The sequence below is a fragment of the Poeciliopsis prolifica genome, unplaced genomic scaffold (assembly GCF_027474105.1).
Source record: "Poeciliopsis prolifica strain line A6 unplaced genomic scaffold, Auburn_PproV2 SCAFFOLD016, whole genome shotgun sequence".
NCBI lineage: Eukaryota > Metazoa > Chordata > Actinopteri > Cyprinodontiformes > Poeciliidae > Poeciliopsis > Poeciliopsis prolifica.
In genome coordinates, this window is record NW_026562391.1 from 190,863 (window position 1) to 213,110 (window position 22,248).

The window sequence follows — 22,248 nt, forward strand, 5'->3', positions numbered from 1 at the left end:
TCTAATTCCACTTTTATTACAATTATCTTTAATAGGTCTTTCTATTGTCGAATGTGTTCTGAATTTGTGCAGAAATGAAATACGCTGTCGGGGTTCAAAGATTAAAATGAAATGCAGCTCGCAAGAAGTTGCTTAATGAAGTGAGAGCTTTCTGCTCTTATCTCCATTCTGTCTGCATCCAACTTTTATTTGTGCAATGTGTTACATTGTTCAGATAATAATAAAATATTTTGGCTTTTATCGCACATTTTATTCTCATTTGTAGCCGTGCAAATAATTCTAAAACTTCCACACAATTAAGCAGTTCCATAAATCTAAATATGTTTATGTGAACTTTTGTGAAAAAGACAAAAAGTCTGTTGTGTGAAAGTTTAATTAAAGTTTTCAAGGTAAAGACTAACACAGGGTTTCCACGAAACACTTTAGAAAAACTTTTTTCATGACTCTCCATGACCTTCAACATAATTTTCCACGACCATAAAGAAAAGTGTATGACTGAAAGACTAACCCACCAAGTTGAGCTACAGCAAACATGTGAAGGTGCAGGCAGATGCTGAGGAACGTAAATGACAAAAATATGAAAATCAAGCCCACACAGGCAGGTCTGAACTGAATAATGTCAATATGTTGACAGAGGAATCATATGATGATAATGTCAACGCATAAAAACATATTATCAGTCATGCAAACACAATGTTGTACATGTATGAGGGATTAGCGGCTTCTACGAAGGTTCAGAACAGAAAAGTGTGGCATGTGGGCCACATTGGCGTAAAACTCAATGTAAATTAATGTTGTTTTTTAGTGTTATTTACTCGTGTTCTTGGGGTTAGATCAGAAAGATTTCAGAATTGTGGTTATAAAAATAGGGAACATATTATTCAACACTAGTTGCCAATAGAGGTATAACCGCTATCTAGCAGTTATACGTTGTGTAGCGAATTCCCGCTACACAACATATAAATAATAATTGAGTTATTGTGTGTTGCAGAATAAACAGGTGATTTATTCTGCAACACAGAATAAATAACCTCTGCGTCTCTGTTTCAACCTGCTGATGATTCTCCGTGGCGCTTGAAGCTCAGAGGCCTTTTAGTTTTTTATTTTCAAAGGTTAGCAACAGGCAGCCTCACCAGCGTAACACAGGCGCAAGCACCGAAACACCACTAGTCTTCAATTAGAGGCTTATTCGATGATTATATAAATCTATATTTCCAATAAGATAGAGTAATAATAGCTACTGCAGCGCGCAGAGCTTCACTAAAACAAAGAACGGCTCTCAGTGAGACTCCAGGCCTATCGGTCACAGGAAAGAGCCGGTCAGAAGAGTCAGTCAGAAGAGTCGGCTTGTGCGTAAATGTCACATCACTATATCGCAGACTTGGGTCGTTTAAAGTGTAACGTCATTTTACTATGAAAATAGCAGGCCAGGGAAGAGAGTGTGGAGGGTGTGAAGGTTTAGAAATCTATATTAATTATGATAGAGCCAGAAAGGAGAACAGGTGAGGACTGATGTCAGGCTCGTTTTTTTTTACCTTTCAACATTTTTTTCATTATTTCCACTCTATTTGTAAGGGAAGTGATTAGGTGACGATTAGGTTGCCAGCGGCTGTGAAACAACCCGCTGATGTTCTGCACATTTACATGCCAAAATGTTTCTGTATGGTTTTGTTCTTCCTGCTTGGCTCTAAAACAGATGATTTCTATGCTGGTTTTATGTACCTTAGATGTGCATCTGCAAAGCCATTTTATATTTTGAGAGAGGAGGCACGAAAAGGAGAGGTTTTGAAATAAAGGAGCAAAGACTTTTGCTACAGGAAATAAGTTATGCAGCATATGAGGTTTATAGTAATGTGTACGCCTGAAAATCAATTGTCAAAATTCCCATCCTGGATGATTTTCTTTTATTTTTAGTTAGTTCATGTTTTGATACTGTGCTGTAGTGTCTGTTGTGAATGAATACATTCATTCAGACAGTCAGAGTGAGGCAGGGACAGAAACACACAACAGTCGATATTTTAATGAAATGTTTGTGGCTGAAAATGACGAGACAAAAAAAAAAAGGTGAGATGTCACACTGGGTTATCAGTGAGGAGCTAATGTGTTAAAAGTAGCATTTTTATTTCTTTTCGTAGGGCTAACTGTCGCCCTGACGTAGAGAGCAGTTCAAGAAGAACAAAGCATATTTTCTACACTTTATATTTGTTGGTCAAACTCCTGTGTCGGTTTTAAAGCAGCCGAGTCCTATTTTACTAGCATTTTTTCACTTAATGTTTTAGGAAGAGGCAGAACCACTCTAGTTTCTCATTTTCTAGAGCTGTGTTTTGAGGGCACTGTTTTCATCGATGAGCATCTCACGTTCTGACGTGGAACCTCTTCTATCTTCAGAACGCTCGGTTTTTCTCCGAAGGTTTTCCATCGTCTCCTTGAGTTCCTTGTTTTCCTCCTCGAGTCTCAAGCTGATCTTTTGTTTCCGAAAGGCAGGAACGAGACACAGACGTTGCCTGTGATGTTCTGCTCACGCGCCTAAAGCTATTATTTTTTTGTCAAGTACAAATGATTAAATTTAATTAGTACAATAAATAAATGCAATTTATAGAAATGAGTGGATTATTTGTGTATGTATTTGGGCAGAAAAGAATTTTTTCTTTCAGCTAAAGCTACTTAAGTCTATTCTTCTAATTCTCAAAAAGCCCTAAATGACATTAATGCACACGGTTGGTAGTAGAGAACAACTTTTTTTTTTTTCCTTTTTTTTTAACATCATTGTAAAGCTTAGACACTTTTAGATTCACTAAATAACTCAAAATGCCAAAGTTTGATTAACACTTCTGTAGTTTTAGTTGTTTTTTTCTGGAAATATTCTTCAGGAGGCAGAAGGCCGACTTTGTAGTCGTCTTTGCGTGACTCTGAAGGTTCAAGTCAGAGTCCATCACTGCTCTCAGGTTTCTGATGTTTCCAGTTGTAATAACTGAAGCTGTGCTTCGATCCCAGATGGTTCCCCTTCAGGTCCAGAGATGATAACGTCACAAAACGCAATGCAGATGTCTGCGTGTGGCTCAAACTTTGGCCCGACAGAAAAGTCCCACGAGAAAGAAAAACAACAAAAATATAAGACCTACGATCAACATATTTAAGGTCAACTCACATTTTGGTTAAGGGAAGAAGAACTGAACTTTTTTTTTTTGTTTTCAGTCAGATTCAGGTGAGGTTTAAGAACAGGAAACAAATTAAAGGGCTGTAAAAATCAGTAGAACACATAAATAAATTGTAAGACTTTTCCTGCTTTCACTAATTTCTTTCCATTTCTCCGACTTTAAATGCTTTATATGCACTATTCTCACAGTGTGTTTCAATCAGGAGGATTATTGTTGACGCACCGCCTCAAGTCTTCTTATGTCAATGAGCAACTTTATTTCTTGCCTTATTTCTATAAATATGGCTTAAATTAAAGCTGAGGAAATTGCTGAAGTTTGTAATTATTCTCCCTTAATATAAATCTATCAGCAGTTTGGTTTCGAGATGGGCTTACCCAAGAGAGGACTAAACAAATTCCTCCATCCTATTTGATGATTATGTTCAAACAAACGAGGCAATTAGTTCATTTTTCGTCATTTATTAAAGGTTTAAAAACTGCAGCAGCCGCAGAGCGCCACAGCAATGGGACAATGAGCTGATAAAAAGTTGTAAAACTACTACAAACTATTTATATTCTGCTTTTCCTTGTTTGTGCTTTGAACCTGCAATCCCACCAACATCTTGATTAACCCGCAGAGCAGAGAGTAATATATTGACCAGAATGTCCTGCTGACGTCCTGCTTTTGGAAAGGTCTCTAGTCAGGCTGCATTCAGACAGGTTTTCCACAGTTTCAGAGTTCACTTCAACCGGACCGAGACCGAGGTTTTAAGGCGGATCGGAGTTTGTTTTTCAAGTCTGTTTTGGAATTCAAATTTTCATTCAGACCTTCCCCCCCAAAAAAATCTGACTTTTTAGACAGAGTCTGATCAGGACTCTAATCCTGGGTTGGTCTGAATGCAACCTAAATGTTTCCAAGCTCTGGACAAAAATCCTGAACTCAGTTTGATGTGCTTTTGTTTCAGTGTTTTTATGGCACGGTGACGCTGGGGGAACAACTGAGAGGCTTTAAAAATTCAGACTGTTTGGCTTCTCCTTCTATTCCTTTAAATGCAAACCTGCGTCCACCGTTTAAAAAGTGATTGAAAGAAAAATATTCTGCCAGTCACTAGAGCCTTTTGTTTATCTCTACTATTAAAATGACCCTCTTGTTAAGGAGTTGGGGGGGTTGGCAGGGTAAGCAAGAGGGAACTCACTCTTGCTGAGTTCCCTCTTGAAAAAAAGAAAGAGGAAGAAGAAAGAAAAAAAAACAATGATGGAAAGACAAAGAAAGAGACAGACGTAATGAGAAAAAGCAATAGACGGAAGTAAAGAAAGAAAAACAAAAGGATAGATTCAGAAAGAAAGAAAAAAGGACCAAAAGAGAGGAAGAAAGGAAACGAATAAGTCAATTTTCAAATGGGGCTTCTTTTGAAGCACAAACGCAGTAATTGTTTCAAGATTATGAACGATGTGCAGAAAGTCAGCTACGGATTTGCATTAGGAGACGGAGAAAAGAAAAAAATAGCCCTGTGAAATTTTCACAGGGCTCACCTTCGTAATCCTGCAGCCTGAGCTAATGAAACACTTCGGCTGTAAGGTCTCTAATTAGCAGTTTAGTACACACACAGACTGATCCGTAATTACTGTATGACAAAATAAAATAAAAATACGTCACTAAGTAATAGCTGGTTGAGAGGACACACACACACACATTCGTAGAAAGAAAAATACATTTCATATTGGAATAAGGGTTAAGATGTTAATACTACATAAAAGGTTGCCTGTGAGTTCTTTATCACGTTACATTAACTTATCCTCAACGGCTGTGAGGTCAGCCTGTTAGCAGGGTTCTGATTGGCCTGTGAAGACAGGGTCATTCAGGTCTCCTTGTATTAGCATAAATCAGCCCCTTTACCCCCCCCCCCCCCTCCCACCCCCACTCCACCCCCTCTTACCCTCCTATGGTGTGAGCGTAAGTGGATGCTAAAGCCACTTTGACCCCAGAGGTGCAGGTTGATTTCAGAATAATAGCATCTCTTCCAGGTTTAAGCTGAATGTATAATTCAAAAGGGGCAATTTGGGAGAGCGACGCTTCATTATGACAACAGCGCAGAGACGGAGGGAGGGAAGGAGGGAAGGAGAACAGAATGGTTTCACAGAGAAGAGGGGAAAGCCGGGTCGACGTTGGCGCTGCTTAAATATGCAGATGGTTGTGTTAACAAAGACATGCTGGTTATGTTGTGACACAACAGTGGTTGAAAACGCTGAATTAAAGTATAGTAAGGGTGTATACAGTATAAACAAAATGAAATATTTATGTGCTTGCGCGCGTTTTCTTTTGCAGAGATCCCTCACGATATGAAGCAGATTCGCAGTCTAAGCGGGTTTTGGGTTCAGGATGTTTGGGTCTTGTGACAATGTGCCCAGTCCAGAAGGGATACTCAGTATATTCTATGCCTTTGTGCTCTGAGTCACGTCATTTATTATTATTCATTTTACATTATATACCTAATTGCACTTTCTGAACCATTTGAAAGAAGGTTCGCTGCAGTTTCAGTTTCTTTATTTCTTTTACATTCTACTCCTAACTCCACTGAATAATAAATTAAAGTTATGTTGTTTTTACATACGTAATGTATGTAAAATTAGATTTTTTGTATCGGTCAATATTAAACCTCAGATATCTGTATCGGAAGTGGAAACAGTGGATCAGTGCTTCGCTATACTGTACACACACACACAAAAAAAAAACCTTAATGTTAACTGTGTTATCAATGTTGACTCTTATTGTAATCATTGGCTCACTTTGGCTGTCTAATACATAAACGGAAATTGTATTTTCACAAATTTGTCTGACACATCGCATTTTTGTCCATGAGATGAAGTCATTTTTTTTCTGCTATAAGGGTCTATAAAGGTGCACCAAAAAAGTCACCATGCTTTCTTGTTTGTGCTTTGAACCTGCAATCCCACCAACAAAACCCACCAAATCAAAGAATGTGGTTTGCTTGACACAATTATGTTATGTTATTTATTAAACATCTATTCTACTAAACACTATAAACTCAAACCTTTTGAGGACTGTTTTTTTTTTTTTTTTTTTTTTTTAAAGAGCTGGTTCAATATGGAGTGTCCCAACCCATCTCTTTCACTTCCACTCTGATACCGATTCTACAGTTTTAAGTATTGGTCAATGCAATATCAGCATGAATCTTACATACCTGTATTACTTATTTTGTAGAGTGGAATGTTAGAAAGGGCTTGATCAAGTGAAATTGCTCAAAGAACAATAGCCAACAACAATCACTATGAAAACAACTGGCCCATTTATTATTAACCAGTGGGTTTGCACGTGGGGTAATGGGGTTTTTTGGCTGATATCGGGCCAATTTCCAATCTCAATATTGTATTGGGGCAGCCATAAATTTGCTGCAGAAACTCGTGGTGAGATGCTACGACTGGAGTGTCATTGCGTGTGTGTGTGTGAAATTTCAACTTTGACAGTGGTGTGTACATCTATCCCTACACCAAGCTGGTTGCTGTGCTCAGCACATCGAGGCCATAGATCATCATTGCACGTGACAGAAAATGAGTCAACCTAAAAAGGCTTTTGGTGGTTTAAAGTCCAGAAGGAAAGGCGCGATTAATTAGTTTCAGGAATATACAGGGAAATTTGTAATTATTCATTGTGAGTTTACAATACCAGTGTACAGCTATTTATAAGACATACAAGTAAATTTTGTATGCTTATTCTTTTTAAACATAACTGCAAATTTGAGGTTTTGGCATATCTTTTCTCTTGTGAAACATTAAGTGTTTTAGGGAGCCCCCTGGTGGCTTGGGGTCGCCTAGGTTACCTACACCTTGAGCTGGTCTAATCTATATATCTGATGTACTCACTTGTTTGGCCCGGAACAAAAGTGGACTTTATGTTTTCCATTTGGTCCGTTTGCTTTTACAATGTGTGTTTTTGCATGTGGACTCCACTTTGCACACAAAGCCATGTGTATGGACATCAACTGCTTCACCTGGACAGAAAGGACAGTTGCAGGACAAAGAACAGAAAGGAAACAACCTTTGGAAGTCCTGCTTGTTGCATTTGGGACGATGGTGGTGGGAGTTCATCTGGTTGTTGCCTGCCTCCGTTGTTGTGTATAGAAATGTGTTAACGACTGAATGTGCTGTGAAGTGCTTTGATAAAAACGCTGCACACACTGTAAAAAGGAACCTCAGGGGTTATCACATTAACAAAAGAATATCATGTACTGTTAACTAAATAATTGCATGTTTGAGCCAAAAACATGATACAATCATGTTGCATAAACAAGATATTCCACAACTTCAACGTTTATAAAATTGAATCATGTTGAGCGAACATGATTCATTATAGTCAGACCGATCCTATGCTGAAGACCACGAGTGAGATCACGCGATATCACGCAAGTTCACGCAAGATTACGGGAAATCACGGGATATCACGCGAGAATACGCGAGACAATCGGTTTTTTCTCGCAAATGGAATAAAATGTATTCAAGGTGAGATAACGTGATTCAATTACGTCAGCTAGATCTTCCGCCAAAAAAAAAAAAAGAACGTCGGGCGTATTACATTAACAAAAAAATATCATGTACCTTTCACACAATAATGTTGGGTTTGAAGCGAAAACGTGATAAAATCATGTTGGATAAACAAGATATTCCACGACTTCACATTTATAAAATTGAATCATGTTGAGCTAACATGATTCATTATAGTTAGACTGATATTGTCATGACGACAACGAGTGAGATCACGGGATATCACGCGAGAACACGCGAGACAATCGGTTTTTTCTCTCAACTGAACTAACGTGATTGAATGACGTTATCTCAACTTGAATACATCTAATTCCTCAAGCTCCCAGGCCTCTACCAGAGGCCTGGGAGCTTGAGGGTCCTGCGCAGTATCTTGGCTGTGCCAAGATATATATATATATATATATATATATATATATATATATATTTTTTTTTTTTTTTAAAACATATATATATATATATGTTTTTTTTATTTATTTTATTCAATATCAATATTTGTCAAAGTTAATCTAATAAAAAAAAAACACAGTGACGTCAGTTCCAAAGCGCTATTGTGTCAGACTCATCTCCCGCTGAAGAGGATCCAGCGACATCAAGAGATTACGGAAAATCACGCGAGATAACTGGCTCGCACCTTGTTGGGTTTTTTCAAGGGCAGAGGGGAGATTCCTGGCGTGCATCTACTTAATTTGAAGAAGGTAAGAGTCAAACTATTTTCATCTAAATCCATATAAAAATATGTAACTTAAAATTTCTCTACCATTTGCACCATTTTCTACTTGTTCCATACTTGTGTCACATTATTTCATGTTCTGTAGATTAAGTCGGTTAGGTTAAGGCAGATAGCTTTTTGTTTACATTTATCGCCGCACCATGTTAGGTACATTCTGTGCGAAAAAACTCTGCAGAGCCATATGTAGTGTAAGGGTCACAAAGCTGCTGCCAGAGACACAAATGGACCCCGGAAATGTCACAGTTTTGCTCCTCCTGAGCTCCCTGGAGGTTTAGTGGATTTTTAACACACAGATCTAACATCAGTCTATTTTTAACTATTTTAATTCTATTTCAGTAATGTTACTATGGAGGTAAATGTAGATACACACACACACACACTTTGGTACCTTTCTATCATCATCGAGATTCTTAATTAATTATGGTAATAAAAAGTCCTACATTTCAGTCGGTGAAACCTGCAGAAAGCATTGCTTTCTGAGCTTTGTTAAATGTTCCTAAAATACCTGTTAGTTATGGATTTCTAGTATATTTTGTCAGGCTAAAACTCTCAATGGATTATCCATTATTACAGACTTGAGCTTTCTATTTTTTCTTTAAAATACATATTCCTCTGCTGTAAAGATGTTGGGGTTTTTTGGACTCTTCTTTGTTGTCCCCAAATAATTGTAGCTCAGAAACAATATTGAAGTTCATTGGTTTAATTTTGAAATGTTGATGTTTTTTGTGTTGATTGATTGTGCTCATTTTGACCTTTGTTACTATTGCTTTCTACCATGTTCAATTCACCATTGTTCTGCACATATGTGCTTGCATACAAGTGTCCAGTGGTTATATTCATGAGGCATTCAAGGGACTTGTACTAAAAGATACAACTCAGTTCAGTATGAATTGCATATTTTAATGGCTGAAAATATATCTGATCTCTTTCAGAACATCACCTGTCTGTAATCCACCTGCGTAAGTACTGGTCAAGGGGCTCATCGGCTATCAAGTTATAGATTTCAGTGGCTAATAGTAAGTTTTGCCAGATCTAAAGTGACTGAATGTAGTGTTAGAGAGCTTATAGAGCTAGAGTTCAGCTAAACATTTTTGGCCAGTCTGTTTTATTTGTCTTTATTTGCGTGGGATGTGGAAATGTAAGGAGTGTAGTCTCTCTCTGTCTCGTAGATATGACCTGTTAAAACATTACACTTAAACACCGGCATATGCGACGTTATCCATGCCCACACATAGACTGTCCATGTACTTGTAAGACATGGAATGCTTTGCATATTCATTTAAGTAGAAGGATATAGACTGTGTTGACCATTCTGTACTTTTCACATATTTCTTTGGTGATATATTCATGTCTTTTTTTAAACCTCTAACACCTTCAGTTAGATGTTTAAATGAGATTTTAAACTCCATTTTAGTCATGGCATAATGAAGGGATACTAACAATTTTAAATATCTTTCAAATAGACTGCAAGCCACTGATCACTTTTGTTGTGACTTCCTTTGAATGCAGCTATGTTTTCAAGTGTGTGAACCTATACTGCTGGAGTTTGGAGATTGTTCTCATTGTTTTTTGATCTGCATATTTAGGAAGACACTGCTGAGGGTCAGACGAGAGTGCTCAAATGTCTGTGTGTACCTAAATGAAGATCCAGAGAAGCTGGTGAGGGAGTACATGGTATGTTAAATTCTCTTTGTGTTTACAATAGAACTCCTAAGAGTTGTTAAAATACTTTCACCAACTAAGGTCCATGAGTGACTCAATCAATGTCAATCTTAATTTATTTATTTAATTACATGTGAATTGTCTCTCCCCCAATACCCTTCCTAACTCCTTAGGACGTTGATGAATGCGCAGAAATGGCCAAAGCCGAGGCTGTCCTCGGAATCGTCATTTGAGCAGAGGGTGCAGAGGCTGCCGATGCACATCTGGATGTTGGGATTGTCCTGGAGGAGGTGGAAGTTATGAACAGCTTGGGCAGTGTATCTTCTGCAATAGTGATGCTGCTGGGACTAATCTACGCACTAAACTTGAGCTACCCTCAAGTTTAGTGCGTTCAGCACTCAACTTGCTCAGTAACTCAAGCATACCTTGAAGTAATACAGAAAATAATAATGAATTGGATGGAAAGAACTTATCAAAGAAAGCACAAGTTCTCAATATGAAACTCACCGCTAAGTTGAGTAAAGTTTCATATGGAAAATGAGTGTTTAAAGTCTGCAGTAGAAAAGATTTATATTGTTACGGTTCTCTAAGTTGAGCAACTATAATGACATGTTTTATGTTGTAAAGAATTGGCTGGGAAATGAAACTGTAACCTTTTTGTAGTTGTTTTTTTTATTTCAATGTCCAACTCAGCTGTGTTTTGTGCTGTGTAAAAAAACGATGTATAACAATTGAAAATACAATTTGTTGTACCTTTTCTAATTGTTGAGTGTTCTTCCTACACTTTCACCTAGTGCTATCTTAAAATGCTTGATTAACGCTTGAAAATATGTCTTTGAATTAACGTCATAAAATAATGGAAAGGATTTCCACACGATTAACTAGCTGTCTTTTAGCATGAAGCATATTTGTTGAGCTACTTGCTTTTAGTGAGTTGGACCTACTGAATCAGGTAGTGTGAAGGTACCACTGTAAAATAAGGTGGTTTCAACTAGATTTACATTCATCTTAATGAAGTTACATCAATGATTTGGTCCTAAACATTGCAGATTAGTTGGGCGGGCTGTATTGCACTACACTGGGTCATGCTATAGTAACTGAGTTAAAGGAACCTTTAAAACATATGTTGAGCCAACACATTTCATTTGAATTTGGATAACCTTAATGAATGGAGTTGAGCAACTCATTTGATTTACAATCATCCATTGCCTTACCATGATTCTGGTTAAGCCAACATATTTGGTTTAAATTAGAACAACCTTAATGAATTATGTTTGCCAACTCATTTTATTTATATAAGAATAACCACAATATATTACGTTGAGCCAACATGTTGATTTAGAATCACCCATTGAATCACCATAGTAACAAGTGGAGCCAACACATTTGCTTTACATTGGAATAATCTTAATAAATTAGGTTGACCTAACACATTTGCTTTAAATAGGAGTAACACAAGTACATGGTGCTGAAATAAAGCAAAGTAAATCAGGTGGAAATCCTTTCCATAATTTTTTTATGTTCATCCAATGACTTATTTTTTTCAGTGCAAGTACAGGCCATTTACCATTTTTGTTGTTGCACATTACAACCGCACCATCCTTTTGAATATGAAGAGCAGCTAATTTTTTGTGATGAGACTAGATGCTGGTAGCAGTATCGCTGAACAGAAGATGGCAAACAGGTTACAATTAGAGTAGAATGTGCTAAACTTACCACGTTATCCATCAGCTGTGACTCATGAAGCCCCAAACAACGCATTTCCTGCATTTGATTTGTATTAAACCAATCTGTACTCGCACCAGAAGTGAACCGTACCACAATTTGCTTGTAAGCGCCTAAAAAAGTGGCTCTGGTTCCAGGTGGTTGGACCGAACCAGGGCTCAGTCGAGTGCATTCACACCTGCACAAACAAAAGAAACGAATCTCAAACTCCGATAAAATCCTCGGTCTTGGTTTGATTAAAGTGAACTCTTGAATGTCCAGTGGACTGGAGAGCGGAAGTGAACTGCAGTGCAGGGCATTCTGGATAAATACAAAATACAACCAAAAACAACAAAAGACTCAGGAGCTGTAGGGAGGAATGGCTCGTGGTGCATCACCTCAAGTCTTCAGTAACATTTTATCACTTTAGTCTAGTGGTTGAAGACTTTCTTCAAAGTCTCAGATACATTTAATCCAAAAGCCATCAGTTGCTTCTTTTATACGGCTTCAAAAAGCCAACATGAAATGTTCTGTACAAGCTCCTTCTACGTTGGCGCAATAAAATGTTCTTTTAATTTGAACCGCACAAGGCGTAAGGAGAAAGAGAAGAGCAGAGGATGAAGGAAGGGCTTGTGGCAGCCAGCTCCGTTCCAATGAAAATCTGGTCTCCAGAGGACAGGCGGCAACATCTACGCATGCGAAAGACCGACGGGAGGGCAGGTGAAAGACTCAGAGAGGGGGCTGTGTATGAGCGGCTGAGATAGAAGAGAGAAGGACAGGGAAAATGCAATTCCACATTACATGTGCTTGTGGTGCAGTGTGGGTGGGCATGTGTTGGAGTAAGTGAGGGAGCGTGTGAAAGGGATAGACGGAGAGAAGAAGAAACAGAGAGGGACAGAGAGAGAGAGGACTGTGTTGGTGGAAAGATAAATAGCATGATGGAATTCCTACACAGTGATGCGTTTGTCAAATCGTGAGATAATCACATGAAAGCACCGGCACTCATGGCAATAAATTAAACACAAACAGAGACACAAATAGTATTGTAATTAAAGCAGTGGGAGTGATGTGAACAATGTCTTCGCTGAATCTTCTACTTTGTATATCGCCTAGCAACTGCTATATCGAAAGTTTGATGACGCTGATAGGCGCAGACGTGTTAAATTATAGTCATTTGGTGTGCCGGTTCGCGGAGACCGCCATTCGCACGGCGGCTACTGTTGTTATTCGGAGAATGTGTGAACACATCACGACGCAACAATGTCATTTTTTGATGAAATACCTGAATATATTTACCTCAGTCACTCAGTAAAATCTAACAAAGGGCATCACAGAGAGACTGCACTTCTACTGTTGCATCTGTTGCTTTGCTAAACTTTTGATATATTTCAATATGAGTAAATTCTAATAAAGTTAGTTGTTTTTTTGGTTTTTTACCCTATATCAGGTGCAGGATTATGTTGCAATGTTTCACTTTTAAAAACGAAATCTTTTTTTTTTTGGCCCTCAGATAAGATGCTGCTGGACAGCAAAAAGAAAAATACAAGGTTGTTTAGAACCTTATAAACAAAAATGTTTTTTTGTTTTTTTTTTTCTGGAAGGAAACTCAAATTTCACCTATGAAGATGTAAATTATAAAACTGCTCTGATAAATCTGGAAAGTACAGTAATTTAAGAAATTAAATTACGTTTGTTTGTATGAAATGGTTTATTTTCCAGTGCGATAGGGAAGAAGAAAATGTCAGCCTGTGGTTATGAGAGTGGGAGTTGGCAAATTGGTAGATGAACCTGAGCACAATTTTCAGAGCGATAACGCTTTCTGTGGTCACAACATAGCAAACTAAATCCTTTACTTATTCTATATGAAATTATTTCATATGCTATTCCCAACCCGTGTCCCACTGCCATTCACCACCGTTGTCCATGGAAAAAAACAGAATTTGTAAGCTGAAATTTGATTAATAATTTTGCGAAATGCAGCGATACTTCCTTAAGCCTTTTCAATAAAGTTCACTAACACAAAAAGAAAGAAAAAAAAAGAATATCTTTTGTTTGAGGTAATGGGAAAAAAAATCTAATTCACAACATTTGCAGTCGAGGGTGCAATTTATTCGATTTTGTCTCAAGTGTCCAAATTTTAAGTTTCCATTTGAATTCCTTCACCGAGACGCAACGCTGCAGTCCAAGCACTCGCATGTGTAGCATATGGCTGCTGGCGTGAGGCACGTTTGCATGTGAGTGTTTATGTCAACTGCTGCCCATCTGAAAGCCAAGTGCTGGTCTTTCGTCCTCTAATTGCCAATTAACAAAGGCCTATTTAATTGCAGTGGTTTGGGAGGGCATGCAATTAGCACTGGAGCTGAACCAAGCCCCACACACACATATACGCACATACATACACACACACACACTCACACGCACGCACCAACTCACACGCTCTGTCTTAATGAGCTGCATTCTGTCCTTCTATTTTCTTGGCTAATTCTCTCCTGCCCTCAACTCAATCATCCCTCACACAAGGACACGCCTTCATTCAGCAAAAGCTCTCAACATATTTCACCCCCTTAAAAGCCGTTTGTCCTTTTAATGTGTTTTTTATTTTATTCCCTTCATTTTCTATTCATTTTTCTCTGTGAAACATTGTTTCTACATATCTGCTCTTACGTTGTTGTTTGTTTTTAGCTGCTAATTTTCTAAGTTTTCTTCATTCCCCCCCTTCCAGGTTCTTTTAAGGGGATGTGCAAGCAGATAGACCACTTCCCCGAGGATGCGGACTACGAGGCAGACGCTTCAGAGTACTTCCTGCGTGAGTTCTCCCTTTCCTCCGTGTTTGTGTTTTATCCCGTGGTTTTATTTCTAAGTGCCTCGACTGTTTCTTGGCCTCAGAAGGAGGAGGTTTGGGTTTTCTTGTGCTTCCGCGCCGTGAAAAGTGGCCACATCCCAAATCAACTTGATCAGAATCCACCAACAAACTTTAATGTACGTTATACTCCAACTGAAATGTGTTTTTTTTTTCAATCTTAAATAAAAACAGCAGAAAAGTAGGACAATTTCTATCAAGCCCTCGGCCCAGATAAATAAAACTCACTGTAATCAATCACCTTTGACGCCACGTGTGTGTAATTTCATTCTTTCGTAGGATCATGTCTGTCATACAGTTCTGATAGTGTATAACAGAATAGTCTGATAATGTGCTAATAGCAGAGCAAATTTTTCATTTAGCGCATTAGCATTTTTTTCTAACTTTGAAAATGGTTGTCACTTCATAACTTTGCACTTAATTATTTTTTTTTTTTTTTACATAATACCCTATTAAATATTTCTTCAAATACTTTCACCATAAACGATAACCGATGAGCAGGTGAAACCAGAGAGAGGACAAGATAAAAATCAGAGCAGGGAACGAGGAGGCGGGGAGAAATGGAAGAACAAGTATGAAGAGAAGGTCACTGTTCAGCGAAGTGTGGGAGGCGGAAATGGCACAAGAAAGAGTGATGAGGTCTTTAGACTGGATACGGGAGGAACAGAGGAAAGTGAAAGGACTGCAGGAGGAAAAGGTCGAAGAGGTGAAGGACTAGGAGTAGGGCACCAGTTCGGTGCTGTTGCTCTCCCAGTGGCTCACCAATTAGGACACTTACTTCTATAAATATTCTGGGCTGTGCAAAGTGGGTCACACGTCTCCCTCTCCTCCTTCCTCCCGTATGTCTCTCTCAGCCTCCTCTCGCTTTTCTTTCCGCCCATCTGTCTGTCCATCTCCGGCGAGGCCTTCGAGCCTGTCTGAAAGCAGCCGCTTGGAGACGATGATGCGCCGCATGGGAAGACGGCGGAACAGGAGAAAAATTTAGTCAGTGTTCACAAACTTTTTTTTTTTAGAAAGTTTTTGAAAATTAAAAAAGAATAAATAAATCAAAAATAATTTCCACAGACACCCAAACCAGTTTATTTTAATAACTTCAAAAGATTAGCTCTAATTTTATTGTTGTGTATATTTATTATCCCATCAGAATGGTGTTTCTTAATTTATTCTGAATAATGCTAGAGATGGTTACGATGTTTGATCAATTGGTCAATTGATGCGTTTCATCACAAATGTGCGCAAAATGTTTTTGTTTAAAAAACACAACAATAAGTCCCTAAAAAAAAAAACATACTGTGCCGTCATCCTCCTATCGCTTCCTGTCATCTTCTTCGTCATTTCTGGCAGTAGTAACTCTCTGATTAGTGATCCAAGCAAGGCTGACTCAGCAGAAAATGGACTGGAAAAAGAAGTGGCGCACAATTTTTAGGGGTGATAAATTATTGTTCTACTGAGTGTATAAGTTGTTCACACCAACTATTTTCATCATCTGGAGACTTTCTCAAACTGCTGCGCAGGTTACAGCAGATGCTAGTTGAAATGAGATGTTTTTTGTGTTTGTACATTTTATGATTTCACAGAAATATTCTTCACAAATTGCAGTTTTGTTGCGGCAGGTGTTTCTCTACGTGAAGAAGCTACCGCATGACAATTATTTCATTCATTAGTAATGCGACCCATTAGGCACCAAAACCCAAACAGACTTTGAGGCTCTTTCTTATTCATTCCTTCTGGCTGTTTTCCTCCCTGAATCGTCTTTGATCACAAAATCAACACCGCAGCGTGTCTACAGCAGTAATAATAATCTCAATGACAAAAAAAAAAGACAATTGAATTAAATGTTTGGTTGCAGAGTCTTCCACAACACTTTTTCATTCTACAATATTTACATGTGAGAGCTCGCTGTTGAAACACCACCGTTGCAACAAGGTCGTGTTGTTTTGCAGACTTATTTTTTATTTTTTTTTGTAAGGGAACAAATCAATAAGAACGGTTTATCACTTTGAATTGCACGGGGGAGATTATGATCACGATTAAGTTAAGCATTTCCCGAAAACATTAGGAGAAAATATAATGGCATAAAACATGGCTCAGCTGACTGAGGAAGTGAGAAAGGCAATCCTCATAAGACAATGAAACAATGTAAGAAGCGAATCAGCTCAGAAAAAAAATGACAGTTTTGATGGACTTATTTTAAATTGACGTGTCACGTGTTATCCATGCCCGCTCATAAAGCAATGAATTACAGCAATCAGACCAGTTTTGCATGTTTCCACTGTTATTTTGAAGAGTTTATATCCAGGGAGCTCCATGTCTTTGAGGTCAGACATTACATATGGCCTGCAGAGCAGAAAATGCTAAAAAAAAAAATAATAATAATAATTATGTGAATGTTTTAGGTTTTTTTTTTTTGTGATTGTTCAGAGTTAAAGTTTGAACAATAAATACAAATTTTACTGCCAGAGACAGAAAATAAATACTGGAGTAACACGGATGTAAAACTCGTATCGTATCTCGTTGAAACCAGAACACGTCTTCTTTTAACTAGGAAGGCTGAAACAGTGAAACGGCATTGCTTGGAAGGAACAGTGGGAAGTCGGAGAGAGGCCCTTTGTGCCTTTTTAAAAAGTCGTACAGTGTCAGAAGAATTGACAAGAAATGTTCTCGTTGTAAAAAGACTGAATGCTTTGAGTTTTACTTATTGTTACAAAGTGGAACTTCAACAACTTAAGATATTAAAGAAAAATGTGTGTATTTCAGTGACTCACATGTTGTGATAAATTCCACCAATAGGTAAAAACACAAACTGTAACCAGTTCTAACGCGGTTAATATCACGCGGCTCCTCCTTTCAGTCTCACTCTGGCATTAACACGTCTCATCTGAAGCGCTGCTGTATTTCTGCTCCATGCAACTGAATCTGCACGCATCACCACCGAGTTGTGAAAACACTGCAATTCAGGGGAAGAAAAAAAAAATCCTCATCCCTGAACGTGGCTGACATTTTCAGAGAAGAACAGGAACGTGATAAATCACAAACAAAGCGAGCGCGTTAGACGGCCGCGACGGCAGCGGATCACTGTGACGTAAAGGCCGGAAGCCGTCACTCAGTTTGAATTCTTCATCTCCTCCCGTTCCCTCATCCTCCGTCTCTCGCGTTCCCCCGGGGGGTCTCTTCGGTCTCCTCTCCCCCTCCCTCCTCTCTTGGTGAATTTGCATGTGTGGTTATGTAACAGAGGGAGCAGTCGGCCTCCATGCTGCTGCAGTTGTACTATGAGACGCAGCCATCATTGGTTTCAGCGTGTTTGACCTTACGCTGCACCAGACACGTTTGGTCTTTAGCTTTAACTCGAGCTTTTCTCGTGTCGTGTTGCCGTGCACCAGCGAATTGCGCAAATTGGCATCAGGGAATTCAATTTGCTTTATGGAAACACTGCAATATCAAAAAAAAGGATACATTTTTTTATTTTTGTTGGGATCTTTTTGATGAAAAGCTTTTGCACTAGGATGAGGTGGTTTTTCAAAATCAGTGTCTTTTCCAAAAAAAACAATTTTTTTCACATCATAGGAGAAAAGACAAAGATGGCAGGAAGTTTTTTTTTAATCATTCATCACATAAACAAATCTATTCACAAGTGATTTTAACTGTAGTTAATGGAATTGTAAAATTGTGTTGTTGTTTTTTTTCATTAATGGAATACATGTTAAACGCCGACACAGTTAAAACTTGTGTGGTCTGGAAATAAGAAAAATCAAAACCCTAAACAATGTGACAAACATAGATTATGGATATATTTGTTTTCATCAATATATGTCTCCAAAACACAAGTCATTGCACCATAATCCAAGTCCACATTATGCTTTGTACATTTATTTAAAACTTGTTTAAATCATCTGTTCTTGGCACTTTAAGGTGAGCAAATTCCCAATGAAACAGTTTTTCTATTTTGCAGCTTTTGTTTCCAGAAAACAAGAAAAGTCTGGAATTTTGATGCAGAGTTTCTTCATTCAAACCTGACTCTTTATAAACAGATTGTGTTTTTATGATTGGTGAGAAAAAAACTGGAGACAAAATGCCTTTTTTAGGCATTGTATCCAGTAAAACTGGCAATAATAAATAAATAAATGAAAGGCTTGATAAAGTAATTTATGTGCCAAATATGCCACACAGAAAATTTACTTTCCCAACTTATTTGATTATAAATAAAATGTGACAAAGAAATATTTTTAAAAGTATTATATTACTGTTACTTCATTTTCCTTTTTTTTTTTCAAATTTCTCTTTCATTAATTAGTTTACATTTTTGTTTCATTATTTGTTCTTTCTCTTTTACCATTCTGTTTTTAATACGTTTTTTTCTTTGTCACATTAGTTCTTCCTCATTTTTCTGCATTTAATTCGCGCCGCTCCGGAACAAGCTCATGAGTTATTGATGTATGTTGGTCGGCGTTAGAAATAAGATGCAGCTCAGAGACAAAGCCGAGCCTGCTCAGGCGGATGTCACTCCAAAGTCGCATCCACTTCGTACGGAAATGTTGGTCCTGTTGTCTGGACGCGAGGTCATTTCAGGTCGATTTAAAGACAGTGAGCATCCTGACTGCTATTTTTTTTATTTATTTGTTTGGCCTACGACGTTCAGAAACAGTCAAGTCAAGTAATTACTAAAATGAATAAGGTTATCCGGGTGCACAGCGTGAGGAATTTTCCTAACATTCGTGATGCTGGAGATAAAAACAAAAACAAACAAACAAAAAAAACATATGCTATGAAACACAAGATGTTTTCAGATATTTATTTTTGGGGGCCAAACGTGGGTCTTTTTCTGTGAGTTGCAGTCCTGCACCGGGATTTGGATCCCAACCTAAATGCTGTGGGAACGGGCGACGCAAGGCGGCTTAGAACAGACACCAGGTCACAAGATCGTTAGAAGGAATCGGATGGAGAACAACTGAAGACGTTAATAAAATTAAGACCGGAGGCTGACGGTGTAACGGAGTCAAATGATCAAATCTGATTCACATCTTTCTATGTTCTGAGCCACTGTTTTGTATAAATGTTCAGCAACTTCAAATTTTTGTTTTAAACATTTTCTACGTTCTTTCACTTTGTACATGGATTATTCCTGTTTTTTGGCTTCTGTTTGAATGAGAATCAGATTTAAAGCTGAGATTTTTGTTGAATAAATCTTAGCCAGCTGCAGCAGAGCATTCAGCGTATTCTCCTTTGAATGATCGACATTTGCTGGCCACGTCTGATAAAACAGACGACTAAATCAATGTAGTGCTATATAGCATTACATGGAGACAAAACTAGGTTCTAATAATTTTAGACTCCTGAGCAGATTGTTAAAAAATAATTTGATTCAAAAACATGAGAAGCAGGATCAGAGAAACAAAGAAAATGTTTATTAGCGTCTTCTGAAAAATTGTAAATTTGTTGGAGTGTCGTGTGTAAGAATGTATATTTTGATATATAGATAATACGTCTGATACGATGTTCAATAATTTCACCAAACTTTGATCTGGGGAATCTAGACGGAGGAAAGGCTTTCGCCGCTCAAACTCTCACAACCTAGCTAAAAAGGATAACTCGCTCACTCTCTGGTTGCCTAACAAAAACCTGTTGAGGAACTGATGCTGGAGTAGTTTCACGTTTGTCCAACATGCCTCCAACTGGATGAAAAAAAACAACAAAAACCATTCTGGGGTTAAACTGTGGATAAAACAGGAAAGTCACGACACCAGCCTGACTGTATTTGAGATATTCAAAACAAAAAACTGATGAATAATTATTGATATCGGCGGATATAACACCCTTTGATCATGATACGGTTTTAGTCATGAAGGTCAAAAACAAAGGTGTTTATCGTTAACACACCAGATGAAATTCTCTGTGACACAAACCCCATAGAGTGAAACTTGACAAAAACAAACTTCCATCTCAAGCATCTGCTCAGTCAACATCTGAAACTCATGAAGACAGAAACCAAAAAAAATAATGTAAAAAAATAATAATAATAATTTAAAAATCCTGAAGACTCCCAACTTGCTCCGAAATCGCCGAGGCAGAAGCAGTGCGCCTGTGTTTCTGTTTGTGTTGCTAAAATTAGACAGCTGGATGCTTGTTCAAAGTGCTAATGTTTCGGGTCGCGATACTAGGAAACACGTGACGTCACCCGCCCTCCCTCACCCCCCTTTGATGACGTCATCTGACTCATTTCTGCCTCTGCTGCTATTTTTGGCTCCCGAATCCTGACATTGGGGGCATATCACGATTTACATGAGTAATATGGCATGATAATGACTGGCAGGCTGCGCGAACTCCTCCGTGTGTATGTGTGTGTATGTGTGTGTGTGTGTGTGTGTGTGTGTGTGTGTGTGTGTGTGTGTGTGTGTGTGTGTGTGTGTGTGTGTGTGTGTGTGTGTGTGTGTGTGTGTGTGTGTGTGTGTGTACTATATTCATTACAAAGCACACAACATCTGCACATATTCAACCAGGCACATGGAAACGCTCGTCCGATGGTCAGCGTACAACGCTCCTTCTGGTCACTTTCTTCCATTCCGGTAAAATCGGCGACTCGATTCCGTGCTTCTCAACCTTGCAGGCAGATGCACATAAACACGTGCGCGCAGAGCTACTCCCTTGAAGCTGTTTCACTGAGTTCCTGATCCCACATGTTCTTTGCTGCTGGGTTCTCCTTCGTGGGCGAATTATGCATGTATGTGTGTGAGAGAGAGAGAGAGAGAGAGAGAGAGAGAGAGAGAGAGAGAGAGAGAGAGAGAGAGAGTAGATTGCTCTTGCATGAGCAACGTGCAGTGTGTATAGGAAACACCCCACTTTAGAGAGTGAGTGAGTAGGTGGTAGGTTGATCGATGAATGTGTTCACTTTGTAGCTTGTTGAGCGAGGATGAGTTTCTGTGCGTGTGCATGTGTGTGTGTGAGATAAAGTAATAGGAGGGTTTATGCACAATGGATTGTGCATACACATTAAACTGTGGGTTTGTGTGAACCTGGGGAGCTCCCATGGCAATGTCCACCCCCGCCTCCATAATTCAGCAACAATTACAAGGCTCCCCTCTGCTGCAACTAATGAAACCATAAGTCAGAGAGAAACACACCAAACAAACACACACCACTGCAGCAGAAGCATTCTGCAAGAGGGAGGAATAAAAGAGACGATGGAAGGAGGAGATGCAGGACTGACCGCTATTGTTGTGTTGTGCATCCATTGCATATATTTCAAGTTAAATTCGACCCAGCAATTTATTTTAGGTTAAGATTCATAAGCAAAACAAAAGAAAACATCACTGAGCTGCTAAATTATTCTTTTGACCATTAGGAAAATCATAATCAATAACAACCTAATTGAGACTTTCTACCCCATCCTTTTGGATAAATAGACTTGACTTTTGATTCATTACAATAGACCTACTTCAAAACATCTCTGACTCATTGATCTCGTAATGTCCAAGGGATGGAGGGGAGTCGAAACAATATTACGAACCAGTTTCATGATGGTCAGTAGTCTAGAGTTAGTACGCCTCCGGCCTCACATGAGCTGCTCAATCACCTCACAGTCCTGCGCAGTCAAAGCAGGAC

General features: G+C 38.6%; 1 protein-coding gene across 1 annotated transcript in view; it reads left to right on the forward strand.

The window, feature by feature from the left end:
- Positions 1-22,248, forward strand: part of LOC129366914 (voltage-dependent calcium channel gamma-2 subunit-like) — a 63,685-nt gene that overhangs the window by 34,801 nt on the left and 6,636 nt on the right. Inside the window, exon 2 of the mRNA XM_055041015.1 lies at positions 14,515-14,598. Coding sequence (XP_054896990.1) covers positions 14,515-14,598 — 84 coding nt within the window. The remainder of the gene's footprint in view (positions 1-14,514; positions 14,599-22,248) is intronic.